The sequence below is a fragment of the Anser anser genome (assembly GCF_964211835.1).
Source record: "Anser anser genome assembly, chromosome: 3".
Classification (NCBI taxonomy): domain Eukaryota; kingdom Metazoa; phylum Chordata; class Aves; order Anseriformes; family Anatidae; genus Anser; species Anser anser.
In genome coordinates, this window is record NC_139722.1 from 36,437,013 (window position 1) to 36,451,882 (window position 14,870).

At 39.7% G+C, this 14,870-nt stretch overlaps 1 protein-coding gene across 1 annotated transcript in view; it reads left to right on the forward strand.

Moving 5' to 3' along the window:
- Positions 1-1,855: 1,855 nt before the first annotated feature.
- Positions 1,856-14,870, forward strand: part of TTK (TTK protein kinase) — a 30,208-nt gene continuing 17,193 nt past the window's right edge. Inside the window, exons 1-6 of the mRNA XM_083831365.1 lie at positions 1,856-1,997; positions 4,289-4,465; positions 5,555-5,702; positions 5,807-6,029; positions 9,642-9,748; positions 14,546-14,689. Coding sequence (XP_083687491.1) covers positions 5,555-5,702; positions 5,807-6,029; positions 9,642-9,748; positions 14,546-14,689 — 622 coding nt within the window. The 5' untranslated portion in view covers positions 1,856-1,997; positions 4,289-4,465. The remainder of the gene's footprint in view (positions 1,998-4,288; positions 4,466-5,554; positions 5,703-5,806; positions 6,030-9,641; positions 9,749-14,545; positions 14,690-14,870) is intronic.

Sequence of the window (14,870 nt, forward strand, 5' to 3'; positions counted from 1 at the left end):
CATCAAATACTCAGCAGAGTTCTCTCCAAATGCACTTTTAACCAAAAGAGCTACACTGAATGTCTGCCAGCAGTTGTAATCAATAAGCCACCATCTTTTCTTTAGCTCAGCACTTCATACCAGAGACACAGAATTTCATATATCAGCTCAGGAAGATGGGTTGGTTGCTGCCAAATTTTCAGCTAGAAGAGGATGGCCTTTCTCTTAGATGCATTTCAGAAAATTCCATAGTGTGTTATAAAGATTTCCTCGACATTTGAAAAATCTTTTGCAATTCACTTGCATTTGCCACACTTGGGTTTGCAATACGATTATCCAAACAGATACAAAATCTTACCATATGATTGAGTATTTAAAACAATGAAACAGGATTTGCCTGATGTAACTTTATAAAAGACTGACATCTCCTTTTGTTCGTCATCCATCTTTTTTCTTCATCACATCCTTGTTTTTCTGATTCGCATGTGCCTGTTGTCATTCAGACTGGTATCAGCTTTAGGTGAAGATGTCAGGTGCTGCAGTTCTTAGATTCCCTGTACATCCATGACATTATAATGAATAACACGCATAAACATTTATAAACAAGCAAGCAATGGTTCTACCATCAAACCAAACACCACACATTATGTATTTCCCTGAAGAGTACTATATGTAGGCTTCTTTATTTTTTTCTGTTGGTATTACGGCCTTTCTTTCTCTGACCCCTTCGCCTCTTGGCTGCCTTTATTTTTATTTATTTATTTATTTATTTTTCTTCAGGGGGCTGCTCTGTCTTCTTTCTCCCATTCGTTTCAGTTGTGCTAGGATTCTTTCGACATAGTATCCTGGTTGCTTGTCACAGCTACAGAACTCAGATGACCACCCTTTACAGCATTATTCACTAGAACAATCGGCAATATGGGAAAAAAAAAATCACCTCACATCTTAGCTAAAAGTTGTAACTCCTCTGTGCTTGGAGAAAACAGACATCTCCACAGGATGATCCATCAGAGTCCAAAATAGATGTTTGGACTCAATTTCTCTCTTGAAATGCCTCTTCCCTTTCTCTGCTGAGTGAACTTTTATCACTACATTAGACAAGATGTTTATGTTTTAGATGAATACAAAACAAGCGAGATTAACTTCAATTAAATGCCAGTTTAGGTATTATAATGTTAAAGTCACATGGGAACTGCATGGAAAGCTAATGGTAAGTAGTAAGGTATTAAATTAATATGGCACAGGTATACAGAGAGTGAATATGTCTCAGTGCTTTTTATGAAGTGTGTAAACAATCTTGAAAATATTGTGAGCATCGCAAGAGCCACACTGGCTAAAAAGAAGACAGTAAATAACAAGTCCAGGTAGAATATAAACTCGGAGAGGCCGAACTGTTCTAGTTAGTGCTTTTGCATCGCTGTAATCCAACTGCAAGAAAAAGGGGACAGCTCAAAGGAAGCGCTGCCTTTAGCAGCCTTAGGCATGCTGCAGATAATGAGGCGCGCTTATGAATCAGCTTATGGGGAATCCGCCTGAGAAAAAGGTAAAGGGAAGGCGTGATCTTAAGGAGACGGTCAGGACACGCAGCGCTGTGTAGGAGGTGAGTGAGGCTGCACAGAGTATTTATTGCTTGAAACTACTTTCAGATGTATTTTTGCGTTATCTCATTTCTGTGCTTTGAACTTTGTATACATGGCCTCAGTGCGGGCAGCTCGCACTCTCTTTGCGGGCATTAGGGATTACAATAGCGACCGGCGCCATGACAGCGCCCCGAGCGCCCCCTCAGCGCCCCGGCGGGTAACGGCGCCTAACGGCCCCGCCGCGCGGCGCGAAGGGAGGGGAGCGGGGCGGAGCCGCGACCGCTGTGGGCGGGGCCTCAGCTCTCCCCCTCCAATAGAAAGCCGCGCTTCCGTTGTTTTTCCCCTCCGCCGGCCAATCAGCGGCCGCGGGGAGATTCAAACGGGGAACGGCGGGCACGGCCCAGGCCCGGCCGGGAGCGGGCGGCGGCGGCGGCTGAGGTGAGTGCGGGGGGGCGGGGGGCGGCCGTTGGGGGCCCCGGAGCTCGGTGAGGGGAGGGGGCCCTCACGGCTGGTCCGTGCCCGTGAGGCCTCGGAGCTCGAGGCTTTGTTTATTTATTTAATTTTAAATATACTTTTTTTGCTAGGACTGGGGAGAAGCTTCAGAAAATGGCGAGTTTCTGTGTGGTTTGGGGAGCGTAGAGGCAGGGTAAGGGAAAGGCTCAGGCCGGCTGTGTTGGGGAGCAGGGTAGGAGGGAGTTACCGGGCCTGACTAGTCGGTAACCGACCGGTAACCGCGGAACCCAGCCTTGCAACCAGGGCCGGGGAGGATTGGAAGGGTTTAGGCCCCTCACCTGCTTCCAGACTTTGTTCCACAAGCAGTTAGCTCAGCCCTTCCTAGGAGCAGAGTTTCTTAATATCCGCCCAGAGTAACAAAAGTCACAGAATTTCTTTCATATTCCTACCATTACAAATTTCTCTTCTGACCTCAACCCCAAAACATCTATCTTTTAGATGGAACATCTGCTTTCATGACTCCCCATGTGTTTTAAGAAACCTCAGCATCTTGTAAGCTTGTATCTGTTTCTTCAGAGTTACAGTAAAGAGTAGGCTCTGCTTTGAAGTCTGCAGAATAAATGGGTAAATAACAGATAATGTCACGCCTTTCTGAAGGTTGGCCATGTGTTATCTCATGCTTCTGTTCTTCTGTGCATTGAACAGCTGGCAAGATCTCGAGGGCAGGAACTCTTTTGCACTAAATTGTATGTGTAATAGTTTTTAACAGGAAGGGTTTAGAGCAATGCTGTAGTGTTTAGGCAATGTTGATATAACTGCACTTGGAAAGGATTATGGGGATAGCTCTGCTTTCTGTAACTGACACTGTTTTCTGTACTACCAGCAAGTATGTGCTTAAACAGTGAGCAGTATTGAAATACTGGCCTGAATATGTGAATAAAATAATGCAAGTGCTGTAGAAGATTAAGGCTACTGCGAGCTTCCCCTGCCTGTTTGTGTGGGATCTTTCTGCATGTAGGAAGGGCAAAACAGCTTAAACATAAGGGGGGAAAAAGGTGTCAGAAAACACCCAAGCTAGTGAAGTTCTTGATATAGTGGGGAAGGTGGCATTTTTCCTCTTTTGCACAGAGGACTTGACTCAGTTATTCATCTCATAGTTTATTAGCAAAAAAAATCAGGCCATAGGAACAGAGCTAGACAATAGCTGCAGCCACAATGATCTGGCAGCACAGAACCATGTAGGTAATGGGATGACAAGGATGCCTTTTTCTAGGCTGACTGATTCACTTGCAGGAAAAAGCCAGGCATGCTCCTGGGCATTTCCTTAAAATCCTGGCTGTTCTTGGCAACTCCTTGGATATAGGCAGATGCAGTATTTTGATAGCTTCCAGGAGCAGGAAGAGTATACCTTGTCATTCAGTGATTAAGAAGGACTTTCAGTAAAAACAGCACCTGTTTCTGTTCAGGAGTAGTATACCAGAGTAAATCCACTATTTCAGGGCTGGATGCTATTATTTCTCTTGAGTATCAATAAACACGACTGGGTATATTGCACATGGCATCCTGTGACTAACCCACACTGCCACTTCACCCACTTACAGCGCATGCTGCTTTTCTAGTTTGTCCCTTAACTTCTTACTGAGTCTGTATGAGGTGTTAAAATTACTGCTATGCTCTTTTAGAGGTAGTTTCTGTATTTTCCTGATCTCTGCATACATGTTCTCCCTCTTCCTTGCTTCCCTGCCCCTAACCTTCTTTCCTGCATGGCTTTTCTAGATCTCGGATGTGCTGCCATGCAGGCATTGCAGTTAGAAGCTCAGTTCCTATTGAGCATGCTTATAACTGCATGTTGCTATTTTAGGTCTTCATTGTCTTGTCAAATTTTGAACACACTTTGCACAAATTCATGGCAAATGCTTTCTTAAAAAGTAATTATGTAGCAAATTAAGCCAAAACAAGACTCTGAATACTGGCTCATGATTGAACTTGGGTGTGAGTGGAAAGATCAGTTGCAAATCATGACAATACTCAGATGATTATGATTTTAGTGTATCTTCCATCTGTAAATGTCCTATATAGCAGGCACATCTGGAAGTACTTGCTCTTAGTACAAGAGTAACTTTTGAATTTCTGCTGTTTAGTAGTCTTGTTACTAATGGATTTCTTTTAATGAAAAGTAATATTTCTGAGAAGTTGCGAAGATAAAGCAAGCTTGCAGTATATACTGATACTAATTTACTTCTTGATGTCTAATCACTTATATTTTGGTTACTTAGGAACTTCTTCAGGATGGAGAGCTATGTTTCTTGCCTTTGCTGGATTTTTGGGATCATCTGAAGTAATCTCACCCTTATCAAAATTAACTTTATGAGAAAGCATATCTCTTCAAGAGAAGATTACTCTGTATTGTACACACTGAACCTTCTTCAGTTGAGAAGCCACATACCAGAAATGTAAGTTTGACATGTTGTCGAGATTTAAGATCATATTTATGTAGAAAATGATTTCTTGTCAGCTACATTTGGCAACTTGTCACCAGAAAAATAACACCTTTATATTGGTGAGGAAAACATAAGTACTGTCTTTTCTAATAAAAAAAAATTACTAGGGAATTGTTGTCAATTACAGTAGCAATGAGACCTCATAGTATTACCATATGAAGTAAATTTCAAATTTCTTGGTGTTTAAAGTTACTTAAGGTTTGGCTTCAAAAAGATGACTTCATCCATGCTTAGAGGGACGGGGTACAGTTCAAGGACCGACCTTTCAAAGATATTCTCACCTCTAAAGAGGAGATCTGAGTTTCTGTAGCCCCCTCCCCTGTATTAATCAGGGGCAAAACTGCAATAGGTACCAAAATCTTCCTTATGAAGAGAGATGATCGTTCTCCCTGTGAAGTAAATAATATCTTTGGAGCAGCATGTAAACACTCTTTGCTACAGTAATCACCTATGTCATTTTTAGCAATGTAATCCCCCAAAGATGTGATAGTTTACAGGGGTGGTCTCAGAACAGCTAAAGATAATTCTTCTCTATGCAGTGTGGAGAGGAATAGGTATTAAAGGAAGTTGCAAATGAACCCTGAAGTTAGATTTCTGTTCAATGTACTTTTACTGCTGAAGAAAAAGGAGGGGAGGGTTCTCTTAGTCTCAGCTCAGTGAAAATTTGATTTTTCAGATAGCACTGATTTTAGCATGCTGTCTCCAGCTTTCATAGTTCTTTCTATATATGTCTTGCTTGCATCTCTGGGGGATGCTTGCTTTTGTTCTTTGACCACTGAAAACACTTCTTTTTATAAAGAAAGGAAGGGTTCATTTTAGAACTCTATGCTTTTTCTTGCTTTTCTGCAAAGATACTGTGTTAAAGACATGCACATTACAAGTTTATTTGTATAACTAAACTGACAAAGTCTTAATATTTGCTATTTAATGTGGTTGAGTCTCAATCTGCGAAACATACATGAGGGGCTCTCCCATGGAAATACCAATTAAGGTCAACTGCAACAGTTCTTCTAAAATTTCACTGGTTTCTCTGTCCTCTAGATGGAGGAGGAGGAGGATCTAAGTGAAAGGGGATTGCCACGAATTGCTTCAATCATGAGTAGAGTTAGAGACCTGAAAAACAAATACAGAAATGAAGACAATATCACAGATGAATTTAACTGTACTAAAATATCAGCTGATACAACAGGTATGTGTTTTGGTTGATCTTTGTCCTGACTGAAAGCTTTTGAAGTGTTTTTAATTCATGTTGGTTGCAGTTTTAATCAATATCTCTTGCTATTTTTCTTTCAGATAACTCTGGAACAGTTAATCAAATAATGATGACAAATAACCCAGAAGACTGGCTGTCTTTTTTGCTTAAGCTGGAGAAAAAGGGTATTCCTCATATGGATGTTGGTGTACTGAACAGACTCATTGGTCGCTACAGTCAAGCAGTAACTGCGTTACCTGCAGAAAAGCATAGTGAAGATGAGAAGTATGCTCGCATCCTCGTGAGATTTGCTGAGTTGAAAGCGTAAGTGTGAATTTTCAATTTTCAATATAAGTACTCTGAACAATGACTTCTGAATTTTAATGATGGTAACAGGTTTTGTGTTAGTGGTTTCTGCAACAGATTTTTATCAGCTACTTGAAACTGACCAGCTTTGGCTGCTCAGCTTCCTTAGTCTCCATAGTACTTGCATTTATACTTGATGAAAATCAGATAGCTCTGAAGAACAATTTCAGGGTTGTTGACACTTCTGGGCTGTATGTGTAAGGTAAAAGGGAACATAGAGCCATCTCATGCTTTCTCCTTACTTCAGCTCAAAAGAAATTGTATGGATGAAATCTGATATGACTTCAATCTTTAACTATAATCTGTGTATTAAACTGTACATTTTAAGCTAGGATTATTTCCCTAGACTCTTGTAACTGTCTTGCTGTGGCTGTAAGGTAGACAACTTGCTGTAGTCTAATTCATCTAGCCAAACTCCAGCAGTTTCTCCTTGTCTAGGCTTCTTTATCTCTAACTAGGAAAATCATATCCCAGCTACATTAAACACCTGTCTTAGAATATCATTCAGTACTTTCATGATTTATGAAGTTCTGATTGTAGTTTATTGCTTTATCTGGTTCAAATTTAAGCAGTATGGTTGTTCAGATGTTTTCAGATGTAATTTGGGGCAGGATTGTTACATCTGGATAGACCTTTCTTGGTAAGGAGTTCTTCTGTCACTTGCTATATAGCTAGCAGTTCTTGTTTATTGTATACTCTCCTATTTGGTCCTTTTTGGCAGGTGGCTTGAACTTGCAGTATAGTAAGGTCTACTTCTTTGTACTGTCATCTGCATGGGTTTTAATGCATTAGTGTTTTGTTCCCTTGAACAGTTTTAGTAATCTGCTGAACCTACTGTTGGGGAAAAAGTCAGGAGTAAATAATGACCTGTGAATCCATGTTTTTTTGAAAATGGTGTTCTTTGTCTAAATGTTGGGAGTAAAGCATGTATTTGGGAAAGACCTCCTGTTTTTAAAGATATGGAGAGATGGTGTTCTTTTTTTGATGGTTAGTTTATCAGAGCAGAAGGTGTATGATAGAGGCTTTGGGCTCAGTTTCTGTAACTTCATTTCCAAAATGTTGATTGGATCCTATTACCAAGCAACATGTCTCATGTACGGCAGGAGTTTAACTTCAGAAAGATGATTTCACTACCTTCCTAATTACTTAAACTCTTGGACCTCTTTCCACTTCATATTTAAAAAGTGACTTTGAAGGTATGGATAGTGGAACTTTGTTCAGTGTTCTGTGTATTGCAAAAAGCAAAGCTGAAGGCACAGGCAGTAAGTAGCCTGTTAGGCTAGAATGCTTGTTAACAGTTTTAGTTTCAGCATCCCGCTGGAATGTGCTAGCTGCCTTACTGCTACAGTATTCGGGGATGCCTTCTTGGGAGTAGCTGGAGTGTCTTATTTTGCTCCTAAAATGCCCTGTCAATAGCTATACTAAAATACCCTCTGCTTTGATAACCAGTGTTACTATGGCATCTACCTAGAGTGATGAGGAGTTCAGGTCTACTCTCAGTTTTTTCTGCTTCATCTCTCAGTTGGTGAATTAGTCATGTTTCCTGACTTGTTAATGTATTTTTCTAAAAAGGTGAACAACCCCTCTCCCTCTTAAAAAAAAAAAAAAGTACCTGCTAAAATCTGGCATCAATCCCAAAGCAATCTTGCTAGAAGTCTCCCTAAATGATTGTTTCCCCACTTGAAAATTACTTCCATAGATTACCCAATTCTTACTTAATGAGAAAGCATTAGCTTATAATAACTGAGATTGGCATATATTAAGAGTAAATTTTATTTTGAATTATAAATTTATGAAGCTGTGTATGAACTACATGTGTAATCTCACCAGAACATGAAATTGCTTTTGACTGATCAGATTTAAAAACACAGACAAAAACCTGACCCTGCAGCCAGTGTTGCTTGTCTACAATTCCTGGTGATGGAGTTACTCGATGAGTGGTTATTTGAGTATAGGATGTCAATGTTTACTCAGTGCTTGCAGTTTGCTTCGTGTCTGAGATTTCCCTGGTGTTTCAGATTCCCCTGTTCCTGGCTGTCAGTTTGTCTAGTACTGTTTATTTTCTCTGATCAGTTCTATTTCCTGTTAAAGAACCTTATGACTTCCTAAAGTTTTTTTGATTTTTTTTAGCTACTCCAAGTAAAGTAACTCTGATGCACGGGTGGTCTGGTGGTGCCTTTGGGAGAAGAAAGGTGCCCCTTGGTGGTGTTCTAATTGCTGTTCTTACAAATATTCCACCTAACAGCAAAAGCCAGACAAGAACATCAAACTTTAGGAACAGACAGTGACCAACAATTTAAGACCTCAGTGTCTATTTGCTCCAATGCTGGGTTCTTCTCATCAAAATTGGGTTCTGTCCTTGGCACTGGGCCTGGCTTTGCATGGACTCTTCTCTTGCTGTAGCCTGACCATGTTAAAACCTTTTTACCTATTATAATGCTGAGGTTGTTTGAAAAAACATTGTATGTACTGGGAAACAGGCAAAGGTGAAACCAGGTGCATCTGAACTGGTTGTATGTGGCATTAACCACGGCAGGCCTGCCTTCTGGCTGTAATACAGTGCCACCAAGTGTGTGGCACTTGGTCCCCGTTGCTAACAGTAGGTCCTGTTCTGCTTACTGCCCTTCAAGTCTGTGCTGCTTCCCACAGAAGCGACCTTTGACATGGGTTTGTGAAAGTGAATTAATGTGTTCAAGGCTGATTTGTGTTACCTCCGACTTTGCCTGTGAGTGGGTGGTTCTGTACCTGTCCCATTGCTCTGGATCATTAAAGCTGAATGTATTAAACATACTGGGCAGTAGTAACATGCCTTAAACTCTGATGGAGACTTTGCTAATCTTTAATATAACTGCCATTCCATGGACTTCTACTCAAAGTGCCTTCTCTTTAGCTTTGTGATGTGTTTTTGTACTTGTTTTTTAAGCCATTTCATTTGTTTCTTTCTCCATCCATACTTTCATACTCCTTTACTTTGAACCAGGGTGAAATTTTGGAAGAAATGTCTATATTTCTTGATTGTAGGGTTTACTAACTAATGTAATGTGGAATCATTTGGATAATGAAGTATTCAAGATTACCTATCTTGTGTTTTTCATGGCAGACTTTTCCACACAAATTCTCAAGCAAATACACCCCTCACCTCCTTCTGCAGCCTACTTAGTGGGAGTGGATGTAGCTAGAACAATGCTAATGGACTAACAAAATCCAGAGATGGTTATCTGGATAGCATCACCATGTGGCTTGGAAGGTGTTAGGGAGTGCTTTGAGGGGAAAATAGCTATGTATTCTTTGTCACTGCTGATATTGTTTCTCAAAATGAGTCCACAGCCTTTCTTTTCAGATTTGAGCACATTCTAGTTTTTGGAAAAGTTCAGTTTTATTTTTCAGTTATTAGCTTTCTAAAGATTGTTTACTGATCTGCACTTATTGCTGGTTCTGAGGAAGAAAAAAACTCTGGCTATATATGGATTGCTTTCCCAGAATTACCTGAAGCAATCTCCAAGCACATGGAACTTGATCTTTGTTAGTCAGGTTCTTCACTCTGTAACTAGCCTTGTGCTGTCTTTACAGCCTTCAAGATCCAGAGGAGGCACGAGACCAATTTCATCTGGCCAGACTGAATTGCAAGAAATTTGCTTTTGTGCATGTGGCTTTTGCGCAGTTTGAGCTATCACAAGGTGTGTAGAAAAACTTTGATGTTGCTGTTCTTTGGTTTTAAGTTGTGTTTTTTAAATGTTTGTGTTACATGTTCTGCGAGGAAATTGAGTAATAAATCATAAAATGAAAAACCTGGATTTTCTTTTATGATTGAGATTTAATTAGAATGTCTTCACTTTTAACGAAAATGTGCATAGTTCTTAGTTTTTTCCCTTTTGAGAAATAACTTCCGAACAAGATGAAAACTGGCAGTGATTTTAAAGCATAGATGTTATTGGCAGGTGTGAGTGAGTCCCTTGGTGGGGTGAAAAATTATGGTCAAATCTGGATGGTACTTTCCCCTTTAGATATCTTCCATTTGCTTGTGGAAGAGATTGCTTTTTGGAGACAACTGATTCTTTTTAAAATTATAATAAACTAAACTATAAATGCCATCTGGTCAAATTAAATTTCCTTTCTGCCACTCAGGTTCTTAAGTAGCTGGCAATTGGGTTTTAATTGTTTCCTGTTCCACTGTTGACCTTTCATGCAGGGACAGCAGAGATGAATGATGTTGGTTCATAATTGCAGTAGACTAACTTCTTTGACAGTGTCACAGATGCTGAGCACCAGTCGGGTGGGTGGGCAGATGTGGTACAGATTTGTCAGTGTTCAAAACACAATGATAGTCTTTGTCACTTGTACTGCCATGTTTTAGGCAAGCCATTCTGATATGAGAGTAACATCATTTGGAAAAAAAAATCTGGTCCACTTCTTCAAGGTATGTGTGAACTGTCTGTCCCTGAGATATGAGACATTTGAGATGAATTCATTCATCCCATTCCTTGGTGTACTGGATCTGGCTTGGGTGGAATTACTTGTCTCTTAAGTGCTACATTTTCCATTTCTGATTGCTTATGTGTTGATAACACCACTGTTTTAGCTTACCACTGCATGTTTCCAAAGCTTTCTCTCTCCGGCTGTGCCTCCCACCTCACCATAATGAGTATGCTGAGGGTGGACAAGAGGACAGCTGACCTGAACTCAGTGGTATGCTGTGCCAGACAACATCATGGCCAGCAGTAAAAAGCTGGTGGCTAGCTCTTCCATGGTAGCAGTTGCTTGGAAACTGGCTGGGCACCAGCCTGCTTGTAGGAGGTGATGATTGCTTTGCATGACTTAATTTTTGTTCATCCCTTTTTCTTTCACTCATTAAACTCTTTATCCTGACCAATGATTTCTCTCTTGCTTTTGCTCTCCCATTTTTCCCCATCCGTTTGGGAGTGAGGAGTGAGTGAATGCCTGGTTGTTGGTCAGGATCAAGCAATCACACTTGGAAAAAAAAACTTGATGTTTCAGATGATTTCAGGATCTATACCATCTCAGTTTCTAGATGATGGAAGACTAGACTATTCTAGTCAACTTAAGTTGTTTTAATACATTTAGAACAACAGGTCCTCGGTACTGCAGAAAAATGAGTCCACAAAGCTCTTGTTGACTTGTCTATCTGGGAGGTGGCAGGGTTGTGCTACCTACAGTCAGTCTTGTATTTGTGTGGGGGTTTTTAAAATCTTTGTGTGGGTGAATTGGGTAAAGTGATCTCTGCCACCTTGTTGGTATTCTCCCTCTAATGTCTTGCTCCATCCAGGAGAACAGGTCTATTCTGTTAGAGCTGTGTTCTTTCTTTCCTTTCTTTCCTTTGAAAGAAGAAGCCTTGGTGGATACACTTTAAGTTTTAATTTTGTTTTTATTCATGGCTTTTGTCAGTATCATATAAACTGTTGTATACTGCCTAGTATGAAGAATTATCCCCCAAATTAACTGCAATAAATAAGGGAGCTTAAACTGTCTGTTCTATATTCTGGATCCTGAATCCCTCTCACTAGATGTTCCTTTTTATGCTTGTTTCTTGTTTAAACAGGACAACTGTCCATGGAGAATGTTTTGGTGCAGTACTTTCTTGTTTTACAGTATTTTAGGATGCATTTTAGCTGTTCAAAATGTGTCCCATGTTATTAAAATCAATAAGTAAATTTCGTGTCTTGTGTTTTCTTAACTAGTATGTACACCTGTAATGTTACAGGAAGGCTGTATAAATTTCCCTCAAATTCATACCACATAACTAATAGAGGAAGAACACTAAACATTACTCCTCCACTAGAATCATTGAATGGTCTGGGTTGGAAGGGACCTCAAAGATCATCTAGTTCCAACCCCCCTGCCATGGGCAGGGACACAGCCCACTAGGTCATGCTGCTCAGGACCCCATCCAAACCTGGCCTTGAACACCTCCAGGGATGGAGCATCCACAACCTCCCTGGGCAACCTGTGCCAGTGCTTTACCACCTTTTGAGTGGAAAAACTTCTCAGAACCTCTAATCTAAATCTCCCCTCTCTTAGTTTAAAACCATTCCTCCTTGCCCTATCAATATCTACCTGAGTAAAGTCTCTTCCACCCTTTTTATAAGACCCCTTAAAGTATTGAAAGCCTGCTGTGAGGTCAGCCCCAAGCCTTCACTTCTCCAGGCTGAACATTCCCAGCTCTCTCAGCCTTCCTTCACAGGAGAGGTGCTCCATCTCCTTGATCATCTTTGTGGCCCTATTCTGGACCTGCTCTAACAGGTCCATGTCCTTCTTGCTGCCTTGTGCCAGGGGCTCCAGAAGATGGAGAGGTGACAAATTTGCATATCTCTGACTTGAAATTCCAGTTTTTTGGATGAGTCAGTTATCTGACCATCTATTGCTCTAATATCAGCTTATGTTGAACTTTATAAACAATACTTAAACACTAATGATTTGTCTTATGAGCATTGTATATTAATAAAGGTAAACTGCAATAATAAAGATTGTTTACTGCATTTATTTAACATAAAGCCCATTGTGTAATTTAAAATGTAGAAATGTTATTAGTGATTACAATGACTAAATCCTATCACAATCACTTGGTAATTTAATTACTCCATAGCATGCTCATACTGTAGTTGGCTACTTGCTGTCAAAGTATAAAAACCTGAAGTGCAATCCTTAATCCCAAAGGAATAAACCATTTATGATTGGCTTTGTTTTATCTCCCATGTGGCCTCTGATTTTTATCTTTGAGCTGGTCAATTTGGCATTTGGTAATGTGAATGGAGTGTTAGTTTCCCTGCTTCAAGGAGGACTGCTGCAAAATGTGAATGGTGTGTTTTTTAAGAGTGTAGTTCCTTTTTTCATAGAGCTTGCCCAGCTATGGCTAAAGGAAAAAAAAAGTGTAGTGCTCTGCCTCCTCAACAAAGTTGTTTCAGCAGTGTATTGGCAAGTGTGCCAATTGCTTCTGGATTGATCTGTCCTTTCCTTTTGCATTAGGATGAAAAATTACACATTTGCTTCCCTGTTTTGAGCAAAATTGTGAGTGAAAGCTCTGGTGACAATCCTGAAATTATGGTTGAAGAAGTAATATTGATTTGCGCATAACTCATAACCTGCAGGAGTGACAAAAGGGTGGCATTCTGTTTTTGTTTAAATGAGTAAAAGCCTCATTTAAATAGGTCAGATGAGGAACTCTTTTCCTTATGTGCCTTGTGTAGTCTTACTTGAAGCAAGCTTTGCTGTTATGCCTAGGTGGATCATCCAGGCTTTATGTGAAGTAGACTCAGATACACCAGGCTTTGCTTCTGTGAAAAGTCCTATCACTTGTTAAGAATTTCAGGGATAGATGGTTTTTGATTGTGTTTAAAAACCAAGAAATGATGAGTATGCATAAGTATAAATGAAATCATAACCAAGTTCATTTTGGCATTTCCTTACTTCTGTGTCCAACATTACAGATCGTTCTAAAAATATATTAGGAACTTATGCTTAAATAATTGTTTCCCCCCAGTCTTGCAGGCAAGATTGACATCCACCTTCAGTTTTCAGTGGGGTTTTGAGTGCTAGAAACATGGAAATCTCAAATATATAATATTTAACTAGACATATGTGGCACCTGTAAGAACTTCACATTTTGCTGCTCTGGAAATGAGGAGGAAGGATTTCTGGAACTTCAATGTACAGCTGAATGTTAATAGCTGCAACAGTTTTGCATCATTTTGATACTCTGAACAAAAATCAAGGGAAAGATTTTGGTCACAGTATATTTTTTCCCTTGTTTGACTCTGTTACTTTTTCATAGCTGTGTGTATATGCTTGTATATGCAAACTGGTGAACTGAATGCTTCGAGTGTTTTGTTAAACCATAGCCCCACCAGTTCTCCCATCTCTGCTTATGGCAAGTAGTAATGTACAAAACTCTTGTTAACACCCCCAGTCAAAAGCAAAACAAAAGCAGGCAAACTCACTATTCTTTTTTCACACTTTCTTAATTGTAGTGCGTTCTAGAGTGGCAATGTTTGGTTTAACAGCTGTTTTTAACCTTGATTCCTATAAAGTGCACTAATGGTGTTTTATAATACATTATAAATTTGGTATCTGGTCAGATCTAAATGCAAACCTGTAAACCTCTTCTTTCCTTGCTTATGCTACAGGAAAAAAACATCCTACTGATGTGTTATTTCCTTGTGGTTCTCATAACACTAAATAACTGCTAAGAAGGTAGTTATATGAAGACAAAACATTTTGTGACCTGATGCTCAATTTCATGTGGAAAAACTGGCTTACATGATCTGTTTGTAACTACTTCCAGGCAGTATCCTAAAAGTAGATATCTAAGGGGGAAAGAGCTTAATGAACAGCGGCTTCAGAGAATGACGGATAGTGAATATAAAGCAGCATGAGCATGATCATGTCTTCAAAAAAAGTGTTACCACAGTATAATTGCTTTTATTTGCTTGAATTTTAATTCTCTGGCCCTTACTACACAGGGCATGTGAAGAAGTGTAAGCAGCTCCTTCAAAAAGCTGTGGAGTGCTCTGCTGTTCCACTAGAAATGTTGGAAGTGGCTATACAAAACTTGAATTCGCAAAAAAAGCAGTTGCTTTCAGATGAGGAGAAAGAGAACTTTGCAGGTAATTGCAAACTTTTAAAATTTTGATCAAGTTTATGCATGTTGTAATGCTAAATCAAAAAAATATATTTTATGAATTTCTATAAAATATATTCAGTAAAAGTGATGTCATATTGATACTAGGTTACTGTGGTTACTGCAAATGTATGTATTTCTAAATTTCAGTTACTATGAAAGAATGC